Here is a 20,109-nt window from a genome sequence, read left to right as displayed (position 1 = left end):
ATTCATTCCTAATGTAGTTTTTAAAGCCATCTATGTGCAGCGATGGCTTCATGTTTGGGGTTGTTGTCTTGCTGTAAAATAAATCATCTCCTCTTAAGTTTTCTTCAAAGATATCTCTATTTCTGCAGCAGAGAAACCACATAGAAAGTTCACAGCATAAGGTTATATATATATATATATTTCTGCTAATGACCTTTTTTTCGCAGCAGACATTTTGACAAGCATAGTACCAGGACCTTAAAACCAAAGCAGCCAAATGGAACTCAGCTATAATTAATCTAATATTTACACCTGTTCTCTTTTTATGGACATATCACTTTTTTTCCCCCCATGAAAAAGGCCTATTTGTAATTATCCTTTGTCCTCAATGATGCAGTTTTACAAATTGTCTAATCAGCTGTTGGACCTTCCCTTGCCATCAACTCACAGTGGCCTGCCACACCTAGATTACACATTCAACTACTTTTGCAGCTAATAAAAACGTTGCTATATTAAGGTGTGTGCCATAATAATTTGATGAATACTGGTAGTTGTGCAATCAACCAATATGTTATATATACAGAGAGATATTTTTTATTTGGTATAAAAGAGTCTTAGTGGTTGATTTGTATTAAACAAAATCATAATTATGATTTCTATATATAATGCTGCAATGTTCAGTCATGAGTCAGATATCTTTCTCTAAACACTTTTGAGATTGTTTTAGATTACGTTATTATATCTGAGTTTAAACGGGTGACGCTGTTAACTGACTGGCAGGGAGATTCCCACTCATGATATGAGTTGGAGCGGGATTTGGGGGTATCCCCTGGTTGTCAATCTCCTCAAGACGACCCAGTTCTCGCGAGAAGATAATTATTGACGGGAGCGTTCACCGACGAAGGGACGTGCGCGGTCACGTTTTCCGCGAGCCCAGCAAAGCAAGAGAACAGTGCGAAAAATTCAGCGAAAGCTAGTCCAGGCTGCTTCCTGACCCGAGCGCGTTTATGTAGAGGAAGTTGTCTCCAAGCGCCCCGACGTACACGGAGAGGTGGGGATTTTTTTTTTTTGCACAACTGCATCGAATTTGCACGACTGGCCGGCTGAAGTTTTATGCGACTGAGCACCGTCTCAGTTGTTAGTTTCTTAGGGAGCAGCACCACTCCACGTCGTGCCACACGGGGTGGAGAGGAGAGAGGGCAGAAGTTTCCGCTGGCTTGTTTTGTCGCTATACGCGGCTCTTAAATCCGCACGAATGTCGCAGAAGGAGAGACCCACTTTCTACCGTCAGGAGCTCAACAAAACCGTGTGGGAGGTCCCGGAGCGCTACCAGAACTTATCTCCCGTCGGCTCTGGTGCTTACGGATCCGTATGGTAAGCAGTTGTTGCAGAGAGTACCATCGAGAGAACACCGCACGGTTGCACAACGGCCGAACGGGTTCCCACCACCCACAGAGGCCCGTCAGAGGTACCTCCCCAACGGGCTGCTTGTCAACCTGTGAAGGGTAGCAGTGGAAGGAAGGGGAAAAATCACTTGTGCTTTTGTTTACATTTTTTTACTCCGGCTGTTGTCAACCGTCTAGACATCGTGCACGCTTCGGGGTGGTTCGCATTTTTTCGGCGGGTGGGGAATGTATTTGTGTTGTGTACCCTTTTTTGTTGTTGTTGTTGCTGTCTTGCTCACACTTGTCCGGTAAACACATGTATGTAACGTTACCGCTAAAATCCAGTACGCTCACCGACAGCTCCGGGATCAAGTTGCACGAGACCCCCGGTGTTATTAAACATGCAGACAGACTGCTCTTTAAACGTTTATCAGGCTCTGTTTTTAAAGCAGGCTGATCAGTGGCATGTGCTTGCATCATCTGCATAAGAAGTGCCTCACCCGTGAGATACAGTGAGGGTTAACCAACACCTAGCGAAATAATCGCCTTCCACCACAACAGTATTGTAGTCCTGCATGTACAACCTGGTACTTTACACATCCGCACATCGCGTGCATTATGCATTTTCTAGTTGGGTGCAGCCTGCAGAGTACCAGCAGGTCACGTGGTTTTCGGAAAGTAGGCCCCCCTCGTGCACAGTGAGAGCTTTCTACAGAAGCCCATTCGACGACGACGATGACTCTAGAATGATGTCACCCCTTTTTTTTCTCCCCCCGTTGTGGTGCACCCATGACTCACTGTCCCGAGGTTAGGTAGTGGCCTCAGCTGTGACGCCTTTTTAGTCATCACAAAGTCATAGATGAGGTCGTAGTGTAATGTATCTTCAACTTTGGAGTGATGTGAATGTGTGTTTGTTTGCAGTTATTAGTAGTGAATGAAGGGTTAACCATGACCCTATTGTATTGTACCCACAACAAAGATCTGTTAATGTACATTCAAGGCATGCATAGTGTGTCATCACAGAAATCTGTGTGAGGCTATGATGTGTATAAACAACATCCACCTCTATCATGACCAAAAGAGTGCTGATAATGACAAAAACGGTGTGTTCATGTTCCCATTCAATTCTCTTTGATTAGTAACGTAGTGATGTCCGGTACAGTAGGGGTGGGGGAAACAATGGATTCACATAAGAATCCTGATTATTACCGAGCACAATTCACAAATGCCCAAAATTGAGTTTTTGTATGTTGTTGATACAGTTAAGTTAACAAAACAAAAAAGCAGAAGTCAGCCCAAGAGCACACAGTGTTTTTACAACAAAATAGTTAGATTTTTATAATCTGATTTTTGCGCAGGGGAGGACAGAATTGTGAGCAAAACAGGTTATTTGAACAAGCAAGAGTTGTATATTCGAGCTAGCTGTGGGGATTCTCCCACTCGTAATGACCAAAGCTGACTTTTTAGCAGTCTGAATCCACTGAGCTCAAACACGGGGGCAGTGATTTTTGGCTCATTTTTTTAGAGTCAACTTAATTTAGAAGTAGTTACTAGCTGTTTAACATAGAGGCCTTTATGAATTATTATGAATAATTTCAACAGTGAACATTATTAGAACAATTATAGGAACAACATTTAACCAGTGATGTCGGTCAGTAAATGACATGTTCATTTCATTATTGACAAAGGACTTAACCCTCATCATGACCAGTTACCTTAACTACCTAATTAAATCGTATGATTCCCAAATATTCCCATCCTCTGTGTCGCCTGCTGCAGCTCCTTTGTTGCTGCATTTGAGGAAATTCCTCATTGTTTTCTTCTGTATTTGACTAGATCCAAAACCAGGGCAAGGAGTTGTCAGCTTGGAAACATCCTGTGATCACAGAGTCTTTTGAATACTATAACTCAGAATCAATTAAGCAGGCAGAGTGGTCCAAGCAGCAGGGTGTCCTTAAAATCCTTTAGAAGGTATCTGAAATGTATAAATAACCTCACAGCACCTACTCCAACATGTCCCGGCTGTTGGTCAGCCGGACTAGTCTTTGTTGTTGCTGCCATGACGTTCCTCCGGCTCTAGGCTTGAATTCTCCCCAACTTTTAAATATTGAAAGCATGTACTACGTGGGGTCGTAAATCATTTTCACCACGTCTTCTAAGAAAACAACCTGACCACGTTCTCCTTATTTCTGACCTTTGTTCTATTTTCTAAATGTCAGACTTGGAGGGGATCCAGGGGCTAGTGTGGTAAGAAAGTGCTCGCTGCTGGCTGGGATTACAATATGGACAGTGTGCTGAGTGCCTCGTGTTGTCCGGTCTAAGTTTCTCAGCTGAGAAGAAAAGCAAAAAAACCCAAAACAAGCCATGTAACTCACAGGCTCACGGGACATGTGTGCATATTAAATCAATTGCTCATTTTTAGCTCGGTGCAGAGGAATGAATCATGGCTATAAATAAAACGATATCTAAGTCTTTTTGGTTTTGATGTAATCATAACAGTCATTTCCCAGCCTTTAACTAATGGCATATGCACAGACAGTCCAGTAAAAGATTCGTTGGAAATATTCACATCACGTCTCTACAGCAGAAATCATCAAACGCAGTTATTGCTCATCAGAACGTGGAAGTTGTGTAGAAGCTTTTAAGTTTTCCTGCTCTCCTTCAGACATTCATATAATTGCTCTTTGGATGTTCCCTCATTCTCAGAACACATTAACGTTTAAACCGCTATTGATTTGCTTATTTTATGGAACAAAAATGTTTCTGTGCACAAGCCCAGCTCAAGGCCCTCTGGTTAAAAAAAAAACCTGTGCTTTGCTTATTGCCTCTGCGGCCTTAAATGCCACGAACAACCAGGAAAAGACAACACTTATGCCATGTCACGATATCCAAAATCTAAGCTCATATTTAGCCCCGTATCATGAAACCAATATGATGTTGCTGTATGGTGAAGCCAATTTGGCGAGAAGGTGCAAATTGTGGCGAGTTTGGCTGACGCGCTTGGTTTTGACCACAGAGATGCGTGCACTGACTTGTCAGCTTTCCAAACAAACAGGAGGCTTACGCTTAAAACCTGCAATTTAAATAACTCCATTCCGTCATGTGAGACTCACGACTGAATGCATCAGTGATGTCAGAAGAGTAAAACCATTCATTTTGGTATAAAATGATGGATCAGGCTTTAGAAGCTCCAAAACATCTTGGCATGCAGACACCATTGGGTGGGGATTCAAAAAGATACAACTTTTTGCAACTGAGTTCTACAAACACGACGAAAACACACGTGAGGTGGACACACTAGGAGACTCATTTCTTCATTAAGTATTACGGTTTGCCTTTCACCAGTAGCACTGTTAGCAGAGCAGATTGGAAAATGAGTGTGTTTATGTGATTATTAAGTTAAAGCTGTAAATACTGACGTTATTGCCGCTGCTGTGTAAACACCTGAACCATGTTATCTTACTTCCACCAAGGTCATAATCACGGCAAGCGTGCTTCTTTATAAACGCGGCCAGATTAATAAATCATTATGCTCGCCGTGCGTTTGTTGATAAAAGGTCAGCGTTGAAACCCGTTTGCCCTTTTTATAATACCGTGCGAGTGGAACAGGTGAAGTCGAGTTATACTGGAAGCTTTTCTGTGCCTTAGGTCATAGTGCGCGCAACAAAGTGCTTACTGTTGAAGATTAAGGTGCATCGTGTTAATGAGATCTGATGATCTAAAAACATGCTCCATTAAAAACCGTGTTCCCCTTCTCCCATCTTGATATGTGGCCATTTGAGTCCACGGTGTTCTACCTGACTGCCATCTCACGCTTGTTAGTTCCTGTCATAACCATAAACTGATTAAAACTATTCTTAATAACCACAGGCCCATATATGCCTGATAGTGTACTTTCCATAAGGACTGAGAGGATTTGTAAGGACAGATTGATTTTGAAGTTTACTTAAATATCTTCTCTGGTGTTCTTGTGTGGGGAAGAACATTTGACTATTATGCCAACTCGTGAGGTTAGGTGTTCCTGTTTAAACGTTGTATGGATGATGTGTCTCAGAAGTGAAATGCTTGTGTCTCTTTTATTAATCTCACTACTGTGTTGATCATTGTAATGTGCTGTTTCCTCCCTGGTCTCATGTGCCCCTGATGTGATGCTGCCTTTGACATCAGGTTTAATGCTGAACGTATTCCTAACAGAAATGTGTTTCAAGATGCTCGCAATTGTACAGATGACATACACCATCCTAGATGAAATGCACAGCATGCTGTAGTTTTGAAATGTCTGTGCTTCCCGTAACACTTATGTTAATTATAATCACTCAAAATGAAGCCACGAGGCTCTTGACGTGCGTGCGCCAAGATGTTCTAGTGCCAGCCATGTTTGTCAGCAAGAGTGCACCCACATGTCGTATGCATGCTGAGAGAAACGCCATGAATGCACCGGTTCATTTAAGCTGCGCAAGAAATGCATTTCTGTTACGCTGACTGTTGTGGAGGTTTGTTTTTCTTCCGCCACGGGGGAGAAATGTTGTTAAAACCTTTTATCCTTCCGTCTCTCAAATCTCCTGTGAGTCTTAATTTCTGAAGTAAAGTGAGTTGATGGCAAGAGGAAGGACGCTTACTACAGACATTTCCTCAAGTCACTTAAAGTGCACATTTGCCCGTCGGCTCACTCTGTCGCCTGTTCGTCAACAACGCACCGCGGATGATCGCTCCTTCCCTGTGATCCCGGTCTCATGAGGCTGCTCCTTTTACAGCCCACATTTTTTTGGTGATTTGTTATTGCACTTCCATTTATTACAGACTAATTGGATGGTGTATGCTTAGACCCGTCTTGTTTGTCCTGCAGATCAGCAACAGTGTTTTCTTTTGTCATTTAGCGTTTGGTATACTCTGTGTTTACCAAGTATGGGTTTTACCTCACAAGTGACGCATATACCAGTTATTCTGCAAGCCGGGAACATAGAGTACAGTGGGTGTGGGAGATTATCTCCGATTTACTGGCAAAAACACACCGCTTATCTTAATGTTATCATTATGGACGTGTGGTTATCTGGACCATAACTTTGTGCACCAAGGCAGACTTATCTTTAATCTTCCCAGTCATGGTGCAGGGAAAGTTCGACAGTTCAAATCACCAGTTTGTGCAATTTGTTCAAGGGAAATGACTGTCATCTCCTCCCGTAACAAAAGTGTTCACATGGCCTCAAACAGCTGATACGGGGTCAGTAGCTCAGGTAGTTCTAGCGGCTTGCACTAATATGAGTTTCAACCAATCCCTGCAGGTCCGCTGGATTTGTGTTTATTCTGTAGTTTGGAAAAGCATTTTGATGAAAAACACCCGTGTACATTCCCCCACCCACGTGGTCGCAACCACAAGGAGAGGAAACAATACTTTTTGGCGCACTGAGCACAGATTTCTTTTTTTTTTTTTTTTACGTTATTTTGAAATCACCCATTTGTGATGCAGCTGAAGTGATTGACCTGGAAGGAATGTGGTTTATTGTAAGTGGGTTGTGTTCCCTCACACAGGAAATACAGCAATGTCACGCTTCTTAGGGAGGCAAAGCCCATCTGCCTCTCTTTCCACCACCCTCACAACGTTTCTCTCTCTCTCTGTCTGTCTGTGGACAAGTGTGTTGATTTTTACTGGTTCCATCTCGGAACATATTGTACCGATTTTAGTAACAGCCCTTGCTTATTGCTCAATTTGCATCAATAGAGAGCACATTTCCCTCTTAGTTTCATGTTACACTTCTGTTGTCTATGTTCTTTTGGCCACACCTGTTTTTCTTTTTCTTCTTTTTTCTTTCACACTGCCTCCACAGTGACAATGGGGATGATCGTTACAATGAAATGAGTAAGATAATGAATGAGGACTAAAACAAACATAGCCGTGCACACTTACAGGGACAGCTCCAGCAGAATGGCAGGGCAGGTGCTGAGTCAACGTGGATATGCAAAAATCTGCTTTTGCAACGTCGACAGTTATTTAGTTTGTTTGTTCCTGTTTATTGAAATAATTAGTAATCCCTCATTGTTACGTTCTTGTTATTGAAATACTGTAAACATTCTTATAATGCTTTGAGGGATTGGTTCAACAGACAGCAGTTCATTTCTTGAATGAATTAAGAATAAAACATTAGCAAATAGAGCTGTAATTATAGACTTTAATGGCACGTGTCAAGTGGTCCTGGACATCATGTGCTTTTTAGTACCTACCACCATTCTTTAAACAAAGTAAAGAATTAAACAACTCATTCGTTGTTGAACACAATGTCGTCATGTCCAGTCATGTTCCCCCATACAGCCTCAGGCTGCAGAGTGTAATAAGAAGCGACCCTAAACCAAGAATTATGCAATTATTTGCTTTTTTTACTGGGTTAAGGCCACCTAAGTAGTCCAGTGAAACGTGTCATTCTCAATTAAATAAAGGGAAATGTTTAAGGTTTTAATATGACTTATTATTATTATTATTATTATTATCAGCCTGAATGCTTTTACTTTTTACAACCACGGTCTAACTGATTTCAAACACCGTGTCTTTCAGTTCGGTGTATGACGTGAAGACAGGCCTGAAGATTGCAGTGAAGAAGTTGTCCAGACCGTTCCAGTCCATCATCCACGCAAAGAGAACCTACAGAGAGCTGCGACTGCTGAAACACATGAAGCACGAGAATGTAAGTCGGCTGCAGCCAACATGCCCTCACCTCCACCCCGACTTGTGTGTGTGTGTGTGTGTGTGTGTGTGTGTGCGTGCGTGCATTGTTCTGTAGTTTAGCTCTTAAGCAAGAATTACATATGTGTGCACATGATGTTGCACATGAGGTTTGCACAGCGAGTAGTAACGTGCAGAAGCAGGCGTATTCACCACTGGTTACATTGTCAGACCGTCTGTATCCTTGTTGACTTGTTGCTTATAATGATTGCTGGAGCTCATTTAGATCTGCCCTCAGGACTGAAGCTATGCGAATGGAGACTTATGTAACATAGCAATTGATACTGAGCTAAAACTAGAAACGTGTCGAATTCTAAGTGTGAAATGGAACTTTGGGGCCACCAGAAAAGTTCCAGTTCATCCGTTCACATACACTCCTTTTGTGAAGAAGATAAACACAACTCCATTTTGCAGGCACTTAGTGGCATGTACACACTCTGCGTGCATTTGACACAGTCACTCCGGTCATTTAATCGTCCACATGTGCATGCATACATCAATAAACGGACATCCACTCTGTAAACTATAGAACACGGTCGGTTCGTGCGGCCTTACGCCTCATTCAGCTGACTGCAAAAATAACAACATGCAGTGAGTCACCAAACGGGTTTACAACTGCATTCCCATCACATTCTCTGGTGCCAGTTCCTGTTGTGTCATTTTGTTGCTGCAGCAATTTTTGGCTCATGCCATTTTACTTCAATGTGTTAGGGCAGTGGCTTAAGTTCCCCTTCTACAATCTCTGCTTGTGTTTTAGTATTCTGTGTTTATGTGCAAGTACAAAACACAAACACAGCTCCTTACTGTGTGTTGTTGGTACATTCAGATAACACTCTGACCAACTAGTGTGCATCCTCTCATGTTATGTAACAGTAGTGGTTATGATTTATCAAGCTGTGGTGCATGTGATGGATTTCTGTGTGCTGTGTGGGAGCAGTTCCACTGTGTGTGTGTGTGTGTGTGTGTGTGTGTGTGTGTGTGTGTGTGTGTGTGTGTGTGTGTGTGTGTGTGTGTGTGTGTGTGTGTGTGTGTGTGTGTGTGTGTGTGTGTGTGTGTGTGTGTGTGTGTGTGTGTGTGTGTGTGTGTGTGTGTGTAAGACTAGAAGCCTCTGTTGATGCTGTGGTCTTTGTGGGGTTGAAAAAGGTTGAATTTTACAATGTAAAAGAGTTCCCTCAATAGTTTGCTGTTGACCATTGTAATGGGTGGAAATAGCTTGTTATCAGAGCTCACTGGTGAGTGACAGGGTGCACTAGTGCTTTCTCCAGTATCGTCAACCTGCAGGCGCCGTGAAGCACAGCAGTTTTAGATAACACACACACACAGACACACACACGCACACAGAGGAAAAAAGAATCTGCAGCTCGGAGAAGTATGGAAAGTCTCAAAGGGGGGAAACCCAGCAGCAGCATTTGAAGGCCAACAGTACAGCAGAGCCCATGTTGAAATGAAAGCCCATCTTAAGGAAGTACATTTCATTTCATATAAACATTTTGCATCACTTTTATACAACCTCTGTAATCCTCTTTTTATTTCACTGCTGAAACAGACTGAGCTCTCTTGTTAAGCAGTCTGATAAATAGTGTTTCATGGTGCACTGGTACTACTGGTAAAATATCTCAGTGCATTCATTTGGGTTTACATGGGTTTACTAGGATTATTTAAGATTATACAGTCGGTGCCTATATCACTGCGCCAAATACAAGATGCCGATGTCGTATAAACATGTCGCTAAAAAACAGACTTTTACAGCAGAATCATGGTGTGGTGGTGCAGACAGCTTATTTAACAGGTTATATTGCTATTTGTGGTCATTAATGAGCATGTTTCTGTTTCATCATAACAGGGAGTATTGCATGAAGCTGTGCTTCTTGTTCTTAAATCATCAAAGCATTTTAATACCTATGCTTTACACAGGGAGGGATTCTGTGTTGTGCTCACGCTGTTGCCAGGAGACTCCCTGGGTTTTGATTGTGGAAAGCCTGTGTGGACCAATCAGCTGGATTGTTGTGGCTCCAGTCCACCAATCAGCTGTGGTTTTGTGCCCTGTGTGGGCGGGCGGGCTCCTCCTGTGTTATTACAAGACCAAGCCTCCTCAGTCTCTCTCCAGAGGCCAGGGGCAGGATTGGCACTCGGAGCCAGTGTGCATGCATGAACGTGTGCATATACATGTACTGTATATCCACAAACAAACACACACACACACACACACACACACACACACACACACACACACACACACACATACATGATAATCCTCTAATATGCTTCCAGTCTTTGTCCTCTTTCTCTCTTTTTCTGCTCTGTTCAAACAGAAAAACAAGTCTGTTATGTGCACATAATTATCTTAGCGCTATCATACTTTGTCACATTGACATGTTATTTTTGTTTTGCCTGTCAGGTCGTCACAAACCTAGTTATCTGTCGTTAAGAGATCTTGCAAACGGCATGTTGACCATCTAAAAAGCACTTTTAACATAGCTAATCCCCAAAGCAGTCAAAGTGGCTTTTGTTTGAACAAGCATGTGAAACCAGTTCAATGTAATCCATGTCTTAAATGTGTATTCTCCTTTGTTCACACATCATATAACACCACGGGTGCCTGTCTTGTCATTATGATGCCCAAACTTGACCAGATACCAGATAATGTTCGCCGCTTCCTCTGAAATCATATCTGTTGTGGTCGTTATCAGCTCCATTAATGTGACTCAATTTACTGTTACCCAAAACAGAGCTCGAGGATAACCTAGAGTACGTCACTATACACAATAGCTAGCACGAACTCTGTCACAATGTTTTCTGACCTTTGACCTCTGTTTTTGCCTTCAGGTGATCGGCCTATTAGACGTTTTCACACCAGCAACAAGCTTAGAGGAGTTCAACGATGTGTAAGTCACTCTTTTACTTTCTCCTTCTGTCTTAAGCGCTCTTTAGTTTCCCACAATGACAGCCTTCATATCAGCAGATGATGAACAAGATGAACACGATAGCACTGGTGGAGTTACAAACGCATCGTAACCCTGCAGCTCTGAACTTCATGCGAGTCCAGCAACTGGCAGGTTTGACCAACGTGATCGTTTGCTGAACTTGTGCACTATGCACATCACAGCTAGTCTCCATGGTAACAGCCATCTGGCTGTCTCCGGGGGTTGCGCGTGTGTGTGTGTGCACAGAATATTCAGTTAGTGTCCTTGAATTCTCAGCACGGTGTCGCGTCATCAGCATGTAGCACATTTGTTGAAATGTGGGATGAAGCAACACAACAGACACCTGGCACTGAAGTTGCACAATGAAGATATAATGAAATCAATTGTGCAACCGATCGTTGTATCGCACCGCAGGAGAAGCAGACGCACGCACATGTTTACAGGGCAGCCGGCAACTGCTGTCCTGCAGTCAGATCGAGCAGATGTGCCAGGCAGAAACTTTACATATACATATACATGTTTGGCCTTCTTCTGCTGATCTGTTCCGCTATCAAGAAAACACAAGTGACACAATCAAACAGTTTCATGTTAGTTTCTTTCCCTTTTTCTCCTTTTCTTAAAGTGTAGAAATGATGCTTGAACCACTGGCTTTCCTTTAACGTTGGCAAAGTTTCACAGAATAGTGAGCAAGTTATAAATGAATTCAATGTTTCATAAAGTAATTATGCTGAGGATAATACAGAGATTCAATAGAATTTGTCACAATAAAGTTACAAAGCACTTCATAAACGATAACACCAAAATCATTATTTATAGAAAAAAAGTGCAATGAATTAAAGACAGCTGCAGAAGACAAAGACGGACATCTCATCGGCTCTACTGTGTGATTCGCAGGTACCTGGTGACTCATCTAATGGGTGCAGACCTCAACAATATCGTCAAGTGTCAAAAGCTGACCGATGACCACGTCCAGTTCCTCATCTACCAGATCCTCAGAGGCTTAAAGGTCAGTGAAGCATCCAGCGTAACAGGAGAACAGGAGAATGCTTAATGTCCGTCACCATGCTTGCTTGACTTGTTGAACCCTCTTTGTGATTGTTTAACTCTGTTTCTGTTTGTTTTTTATTGAAGCCTTTTATTGTGTGTACTCTGCAAGAGACATTTTAACATCCCGTTACTTGGTGTTCAACCACCGTAAAAGGAGAGAGTAGTAGGGAAATGGTTGGCAGAACTTACAGTATTTTGTTGTTTGTCTCCAACATGTGATCACAAACACAGTAAACTATGATGGAGGTACAAAGATAGCTAATTAAATATCCTGTACTGTGTTCTACAAAATGAGAGTATAATATAAATTGAATCTCCTTCTCTCTTTCTTTTCCCAACAGTACATCCATTCTGCAGATATCATCCACAGAGTAAGTTGAATTAAACTTTCGTTGAATGTCTTTTAATACACTTCAGTCCTGATAAGATCGTCTTGTTCAGAGATGACATGTCTTAATGCTGATCAAACCTCCTGACAAAAGCCCAAACAGTGAATACCACATCAGCTGTGTGATCTTTGGTTAGCATAAACGTGGACAGGCGGAGAGCGGCAGGATACTTCTCCATTACTTCTCTATGCAGTCTTGACTTTTCCTTCTTGTCCCCATTTCTCTTCAGGACTTGAAGCCCAGTAATCTGGCCGTGAATGAAGACTGTGAGCTCAAGGTGAGAAACGGTCGTCTCGAAACGAGGTTCACGGCATATGATTTTAGACGATCACGTGGAGGAGAAAATCTTCATGAAATCACTTTGTCCCTAAGATCCTGGACTTTGGTTTGGCGCGGCACACAGACGATGAGATGACGGGCTACGTAGCCACCCGGTGGTACCGCGCCCCCGAGATCATGCTCAACTGGATGCACTACAACATGACAGGTACACACGAGGACGGAATCATAAGGTTGTGAGCTGAATGGAAAAGTACATCATTTGCAATTTCACACAATGTGATTGTGCAATAATGGAAGTTTTTCTGCAGTATACGTTGCTATATATAGATTTAGGAATATAGATGTATGTAGCTTTTTCTTCTGCAGCCTCACTTGTTGAATCTTTATTACATAAGACATGATTGGGCGATTATAGAGAAACTCGGCCAGCTTTTCAATTTTTGGAATCAGCATGACATCAAGGTGCAGCACCAGCCAAAGCAGTTGTCTTACATGGCTTTGTGGTGTTGGTGTAAATGGTCAAATAGATGTAAAAAGAAATTGCCTTTTAGCTGTGCCAACAGGCACTGTTGATGGAGTTCCTGTTTTAGAATATAATATTTCCAAATAACGTGCTTTTTTTTGTCACCAGCAAGTTTTTTGTTGTTGTTGTTTTTTAAATCCTGAAAACTAAATTAAAATGCAAACATTTTTTAATCAAACAAAGAGTTTAGCTTGAATATTTTTGGAGTGGTTTCGCAGCGGGTGTACAGCACAAAATAATATTTTACAAAAACGGATATCACAGCTTAACGACAACAACACTGTACGTCTAAAAAAAAAAGAAAAGAAAAAAAAGAATGTTGAATTGTTAAATTAGCCACAAGTATGCAGACCACACAAATGATTGTGAAATCCCTTTATGAGTCTCGTAGTCTGCACTATGTTTTGAAAAACATAAGCTTGGGGAAATGAAGATAATGGAACTGATACTGAATATGTTGTTTCATATTTTTAAGTATTCACTGTGCTGCATATCTTTCTTTATACCATGTGATAGTCGATATCTGGTCGGTGGGCTGCATCATGGCTGAACTACTTACTGGACAGACGCTCTTCCCTGGCACAGACCGTATCCTTCCACCGCTGTCATTGTCATGCAAACATAGAATGGCTCCTTGGAGTCGCCCTGTTCTGTAGGTCTTTGGTGGATCTGGAAGAGGTAGTAGATGGATGCATACTCTCCTGCTGTGTATGTATGCCACGGTGTTTCAAACACACACTTGCACAGTTTTACTTACTTCAAGCTGACTCAAAAGCTGAGTATTGACTTTTGTGAGCTGCATGCCAGAATAGTCAAGGGTGCGTGTGTGTTGTGTGTGTGTGTGTGTGTGTTGTGTGTGTGCATTCATGTGATGGGAGTTAAGAGTCCCCTGCAGTCTATGACTCAGCGCTGCCCACTGTTGTCTTAACTGCTTCTCCAAGATACAGCACACCTTCCTGTTTTCCCCTCCCACAAAGCTTCCCATGCAGCAGCAGAACACATAACAATGTTTAGTACAGGAAGACGCACACACACACCGTCCCACGCCAAATACAGACATTGGCACACATTGCTGAGGTCATTGTTCTCTTTAAGATCAAAAGCATAAGCTTGTTGGTGTTTCTTGTGTTTGTGATTCCTGCTCTGAATGATCAATCAAACCATTCACTCCTTCACTGCATGCTCTGTGTGTGTGTGCGTGTGTGCGTGTGTGCGTGTGTGTGTGTGTGTGTATGCGTTTGAATGTGTGCCCTCACACTAAATCACCTCGAGAGTTGGTGGAGCTACCCACCTAAAGCATTGTGGAATATACAGAGTACAGTAGTCTATCTGGTCTGTCCTACTTTACTTGTCTCAGTAAAAGGTGATCTTTACATTAGTATCGGTGCTACAAGCAGAGCAACTCCTGCACATTTTAACGTGCAGCGTGCAGGAGCTGCATCTAAAGATCATCGAGGGTGTAAATCATCCTTATTTTCTAATGATTGCTGACATTTCCAAATTAAAACAGATCATGTACATGTGCTTTGTCTGGAGATGTGTTGATGATCTATTATACAAAAGAAAACTGTCAGTGAGCAGTTCAGTGACTTTAAAAATGCACTTTAGCCTGTTTGCTGACATTTCTGGGTCGTCTTGCTTTGTGAAACCGACAACGATGAGGTAATCGGATTAATGCATTAGCCAATCGTTTTAGGTTTTATACAAGCAAAACATTCTCAGGTTCCAGCTTCTATAATGAAAGGACTTGCTGCTTTTCTCTGTTTTATATAATGTGTAGATTGAAAATGTTTTGCTTTGAAGTACACATTTTTTCACTGTTTGTCGACATTTCACTGTCCAAATAATTGATGACAATCGGCGGATCAATGAACACAATAATTAGTTGCAGCCCTACTTGCTTGAATTTTGACTTTTGACAGTAGACATTCATTTGTTGACTTTTGGTTTCCATTTCTTTTACTTTTGATTGAATGAAAGAATATTTTCTTTGCCGATGACAGCTTTGACTGTTGTACCTCTCGCCCCTCTTTCCTTATCCATCACCCTCCATCCCTCCTGTTTTCCTTCATGCGAGTGTGGTAGACATTGATCAGTTGAAGCTTATAATGATGCTCGTCGGAACCCCAGAACCCGAGCTCTTGATGAAAATCTCTTCAGAGTCTGTGAGTGTGGAGCACCGTCCTGGTGGGCTTCCGCCCCCGCCTGTGTTTGTGTTGCCTTGGCAAGAGTTCGACAGTCTACTTTACTACTTTGTATTGCTACTACTACTTCTGTGCTGCTCCTGTTTTGCCCTAAAATTCTGTTTTAAAAAATTGTGCTTTAGCTTAAGGCTTTACTTCCCACTTTTTTCTAGCACGCACTATCTTCATATGACAAAGTAAGAGGCCTGTAGTGTAGCGCTGGGTTACAGCATCCATAAATCTCTGTACATACATGGATATATAGGTTATAGTCAGGTGAAGGTTGCTGTCTAGCAAAGCTCAGGAAAGTGCGTGTGTATGTTTCCACCCTTCCATACGCACCCTATCCTAACCACTCATGCTCTTTGACATGCTGACCGTCATGTTATGATGCCCCTTGACTCAGAAGCTATAGATATAAACCAGCTGCAGCAGATAATGCGCCTGACGGGGACGCCCCCAGCCTCCCTCATAAGCAGGATGCCCAGCCATGAGGTGAGACACGTGCCCCCCCCCACACAGCTGGAATCACAGCCAAGACTTTGTGTCGTTTTTAAGTTTCTTACAGTTTGCATCTGTGTTTTAGCCTTTGCTCTCACTGAAATTACTTCCTGTTTCTTCTCTGACTCAATGTGCTTGTCTCAGCAAGGCTTCCCAGAGCGCTTTGCCAGTGTATTCTGATGAGCGATCCGTGGCATTGGTCACACGTATTGATTCTGAAATTTAGGGCACAATGTTTGTCTAATGTGTGGTTTGGGTGGTAGTTAAAGTGCTTGGGGCATGCCTTACTGGAAGGCTGTACAGTAATGATAGTGTTTGCTCCAGGCAAATTAAGTATCACGCTAAAACTATTTTCCATTTTAAAGAGATGGTTCATCCCAAAACCTTAACCATGGAGCTATTTATCCTACTGGATTGTTTTGGTGTGAGTTGCCTGATTTTGGAGATATCAAACTGCTTACAGCAACGTCTGTGGATTATCTTGAATAATTGGGTCATGATTTCTGGAAAGAGACAAATGTAATTTTGCTCTTTGATCGCCACAAGCCGAGTGCCATATAGTCCGATTACATTCATAAGAAGACAGACATCTTAATGGCCAATATCTCCAAAACTAGGCGTCTCAAACCAAAACGATCCAGATTGATGAATAGCACTACAGGTAACAGAAAAAACATGTCTTTTTTTATTTTGGGGTAAGCGGTCCCTTTGAGCTGTAGCACTACAAAGTGCAACCTCTTGCCCCTGTGTTGTGTTTTACTGTTTTGTTAATCGTTTCTCACAGGCGAGGAACTACATTAACTCACTTCCCCACATGCCCAAGAGGAACTTTGCTGATGTGTTTATTGGTGCCAACCCTCTTGGTAAGTTCCCTTTTCCGCGTCATGCCATGGCTGACTTTACTCCTGGCTCAGTGAGTCCCTCTAGTGGTATCATAAAGTCAACCTTTTTGTTGTTGTTTGGTCACGGACATTCTCAATTACTATACGTGTTTGTCCAATTTAAATAACCCACTATGAAAAATGCTGACCACAGCAGTGTGGTAACAGTTTTAACACCTATCCAGTGTTATTAGATTATGGATAAAGCTTTAGATGGATTTTTATGTCTTGCCTCTTCACATGCTCATCACTGTTCTCTTGTTGCTGTGTTCAAGCGGTGGACTTGCTGGAGAAAATGCTGGTGCTGGACACAGACAAACGGATCACAGCCTCTGAGGCTCTGGCCCACCCGTACTTTGCCCAGTACCACGATCCAGACGACGAGCCCGAAGCGGAGCCTTACGACCAGAGCTTCGAAAGCCGCGAGCTGGAAATTGAGGAATGGAAGAGTAAGTTGGCACATTGTGAATGCCTGGGGTAGAACCTGAACTGCTGGGGGGGGGGGGGGGGGGGGGGGGGGGAATAGGTAGATGCAAGTTGTGCATCCAATAGATTGCTTCACAAATAATTTGTAAATAACCTCACGCATTATTTATCGTTTCTCAGGGTTAACCTATGAGGAGGTACTTAGTTTTGAGCCGCCGTCGTTCGATGGAGACGAGATGGAATCCTGAAGAGGACGAGGCCCCTTTTCTTCCATCTTTTTGTTTTCCAAGAAACTTAAAGGACTATCAGTCTCTTGTGACTATCCACCACTTTCTTCACACACACACACGCACACACACACACGCACACACAACATTCAAGTGCCTGCCGTCATTCATCTCCGGGGGACGTTGTTTAATCGGGGATACAACTTGACAACCTGTTCCTTCTGTCCCCAAACATTGCTGTTTTTGTTATTTTGCATCCCAAGGCGCCGAGGCAGACTTTAAATTCTCCTTTTATATTTTTAGTAAGTTTTTACCTCCAAACATTTGTTTGTATTAATCCCCTCTTTGATTCAGAAAACTAGAAACTATATGTCAGTATCTTGGAGAAATGTAACTCCTTATACGTATTTTATAACAATGTACCACTTCGCAGTAATTAATATTATTGGGGAAAAGGTTTGATAGAAACATTTCACACTGCGGTGTGTGTCTTTGTGTATCTTTCCTCCACACACTCAAATAAAATGTTATTTCTATCGCTGCATAGAACTGTGTAAATATGACAAACAGTATTTGTACATGAATACTTCAGTCAAACAGTTAGCGTATTTGTGTAATAGTCATAATTACTGAGTCACATCTCAGCCGACCCCTTTTGACAGTATGAATTTTATTACTAGAGTTTAGCCTAAAACGGTATATAAAAAGATACAGTATGTAATTTAACACAAGTATGTATAGGATAGGCTACAATCTCAAATATTTACCTCTACATGGCAAATTCAAGGCTTCATAGTTCTCATTGTTGGATTTGAAGGTTTACAGTGTCCCTTTTTACACCAAAATATGAGTTTGGAGAGTATGGAGACTTGGCTTATGTATCCATTTCACGTACTTAACATTTGTTTTGTTTCTTCTCTTTTATCCATATCAATTCTTCTTTTACCACTTCTGTCCTGGTGTTTCAGAAGAATGTTACCGTCCCGATTACCACGACCTACACCTTCGCATGATAAAGCCAGATTTGGCTTATTCGTTTATTGGAATGTGATGTTTCCCACCACAACTGACAATGTACTTTTATCATAATGCATTTATAGAATACAGTACTATTAATGTTTATTGAATGTTGGGGGCACCAGTCTGCCCTGTATTTATGATCTTTTGTTATGTTGTTTGTATATCGATGTAAAAGAGAATATTATTTGTCAGAATTCAAGGTTCTTTTTATTATTTATGGAAAGCTTACTGTATGTATCGTCAATAATCTCAAATGTCGGTTAAACCGTGGGGACTGCAGTTACAGCTTGTTTATCGGAGCCAACAATATTAAGATTTTGCGGACAACCATATAGTTTTAAATCGGTTTGATCAACTGTTCATTTCGGAGTGGTTTCTTCTTTAGTTTAAAGCAGTTCTTAAACATTTATATAAGTTATTTTGTTCACTGAGGTACTGCCCTCTAAAAGAATATTTTTAAAAAGAAATGTAATGAAAAACATCAAAGCAAGATATGTATTTCAACTACATAATCTGTTTTTATTGACATACAAACCACTAAACAGTAGACTCCTAGTTCTGAAGTGTACTACAAACATTTGTTGACAAAATGTTTTTCTATGTAAACTATTTTAGGGGTCAGATTACCTTGTGACATACAAGCTACATCCACAGATGCTCTGGCTAATGTCAACCAAACATCAGTGTCTTCACAATTTCATTTGCAACAGCCTGTTTTTATATAGTGCTTTTTCTAATGTATTATTTTATTCTCTGTGTGTTAAATCAAGATTTGCTATTATTCTGTGATTCTTGTAATATTGACTGTTTTTTGAGTAATGCTAGAAATATATTTGCCATTCATTTGAATAATTTAGCAGGGCACATGTTTGTGGGAAAGAGTGTACGTTTACTCACTGGATGCTGAAGGGCAATGCTGAAGCCTCGTTCTCTGTAGTTTTAAAACAACTGCATACATTAAAAAGAATAGTTGTCTTTTTACATATCCAAATGTCATTAGATAATTTGGTAATTAGTTTATGCTTTCTTTGCCCGAGATGTGTTCATATGTTTTTACATTTTCAAATGTATCAAGACAGAACGCCACACCGCCTGTAAATACCACCATTAGAAAATAAAGGCTATTTTTCAAACCTGTAACAGTGTTCAGTATATTGTGTGGTAAGTTTCAGCTGTCAATATGCCACCACTGGGCGGCAGCACAGCACAAGCAGGGGGACCGAGCCTGTAGGAAAAGAAGGTGAAATAAAACAAACAATAATCTAAATAACAACAACTATGAATGAAACACTCGACACACAAGTATGGGTACTTGCATTGCACACAGAATCCCAAAACTCAATGTTAATAATATATTAAAACAACAATAACAACAATCAAGGTAACTAGTTGTCAGGTAGAAATCAGTTGAATGTTTGCCCAGCCAGTGAAAGGGTAAATAAATAAGAAAACTGAGGTAAATTTGTGTCCTCACTGTGTTTCACCAGCTTTGTATGAAAAATAAGTGTGTTCTGAGAAATTAGATGGAGATGTGCACAACAACATTTTCTTCACAGCTTGATGGCTGATTTCATGCTTTTTATTACGGAAGCCCATTCGAGCAGGATATGAAACCAAATTGAAAAAA

General features: G+C 41.5%; 1 protein-coding gene across 2 annotated transcripts; it reads left to right on the top strand.

Annotated features, from left to right (window-relative positions):
- Positions 1-946: 946 nt before the first annotated feature.
- On the top strand, positions 947-19,616 carry mapk14b (mitogen-activated protein kinase 14b). Of its 2 annotated transcripts, none has more exons than XM_079186520.1 (12): positions 947-1,353; positions 7,912-8,041; positions 10,906-10,964; positions 11,898-12,009; positions 12,392-12,421; positions 12,669-12,716; positions 12,812-12,926; positions 13,761-13,832; positions 15,843-15,922; positions 16,713-16,791; positions 17,085-17,258; positions 17,416-19,616. In XM_079186520.1, the coding sequence occupies exons 1-12, from the start codon at positions 1,235-1,237 to the stop codon at positions 17,481-17,483; spliced, it is 1,086 nt and encodes a 361-aa protein (XP_079042646.1). In that variant the 5' UTR covers positions 947-1,234; the 3' UTR covers positions 17,484-19,616. The 2 variants fall into 2 exon arrangements, with proteins under 2 accessions (XP_079042646.1, XP_079042647.1); XM_079186521.1 differs by lacking the exon at positions 15,843-15,922 and adding an exon at positions 15,330-15,409.
- The last annotated feature ends 493 nt before the right edge of the window (positions 19,617-20,109 follow it).

This window comes from Pholis gunnellus, assembly GCF_910591455.1.
Source record: "Pholis gunnellus genome assembly, chromosome: 3".
Taxonomy (NCBI): Eukaryota; Metazoa; Chordata; class Actinopteri; order Perciformes; family Pholidae; genus Pholis; species Pholis gunnellus.
This window is presented reverse-complemented; position numbering and strand designations above follow the sequence as displayed.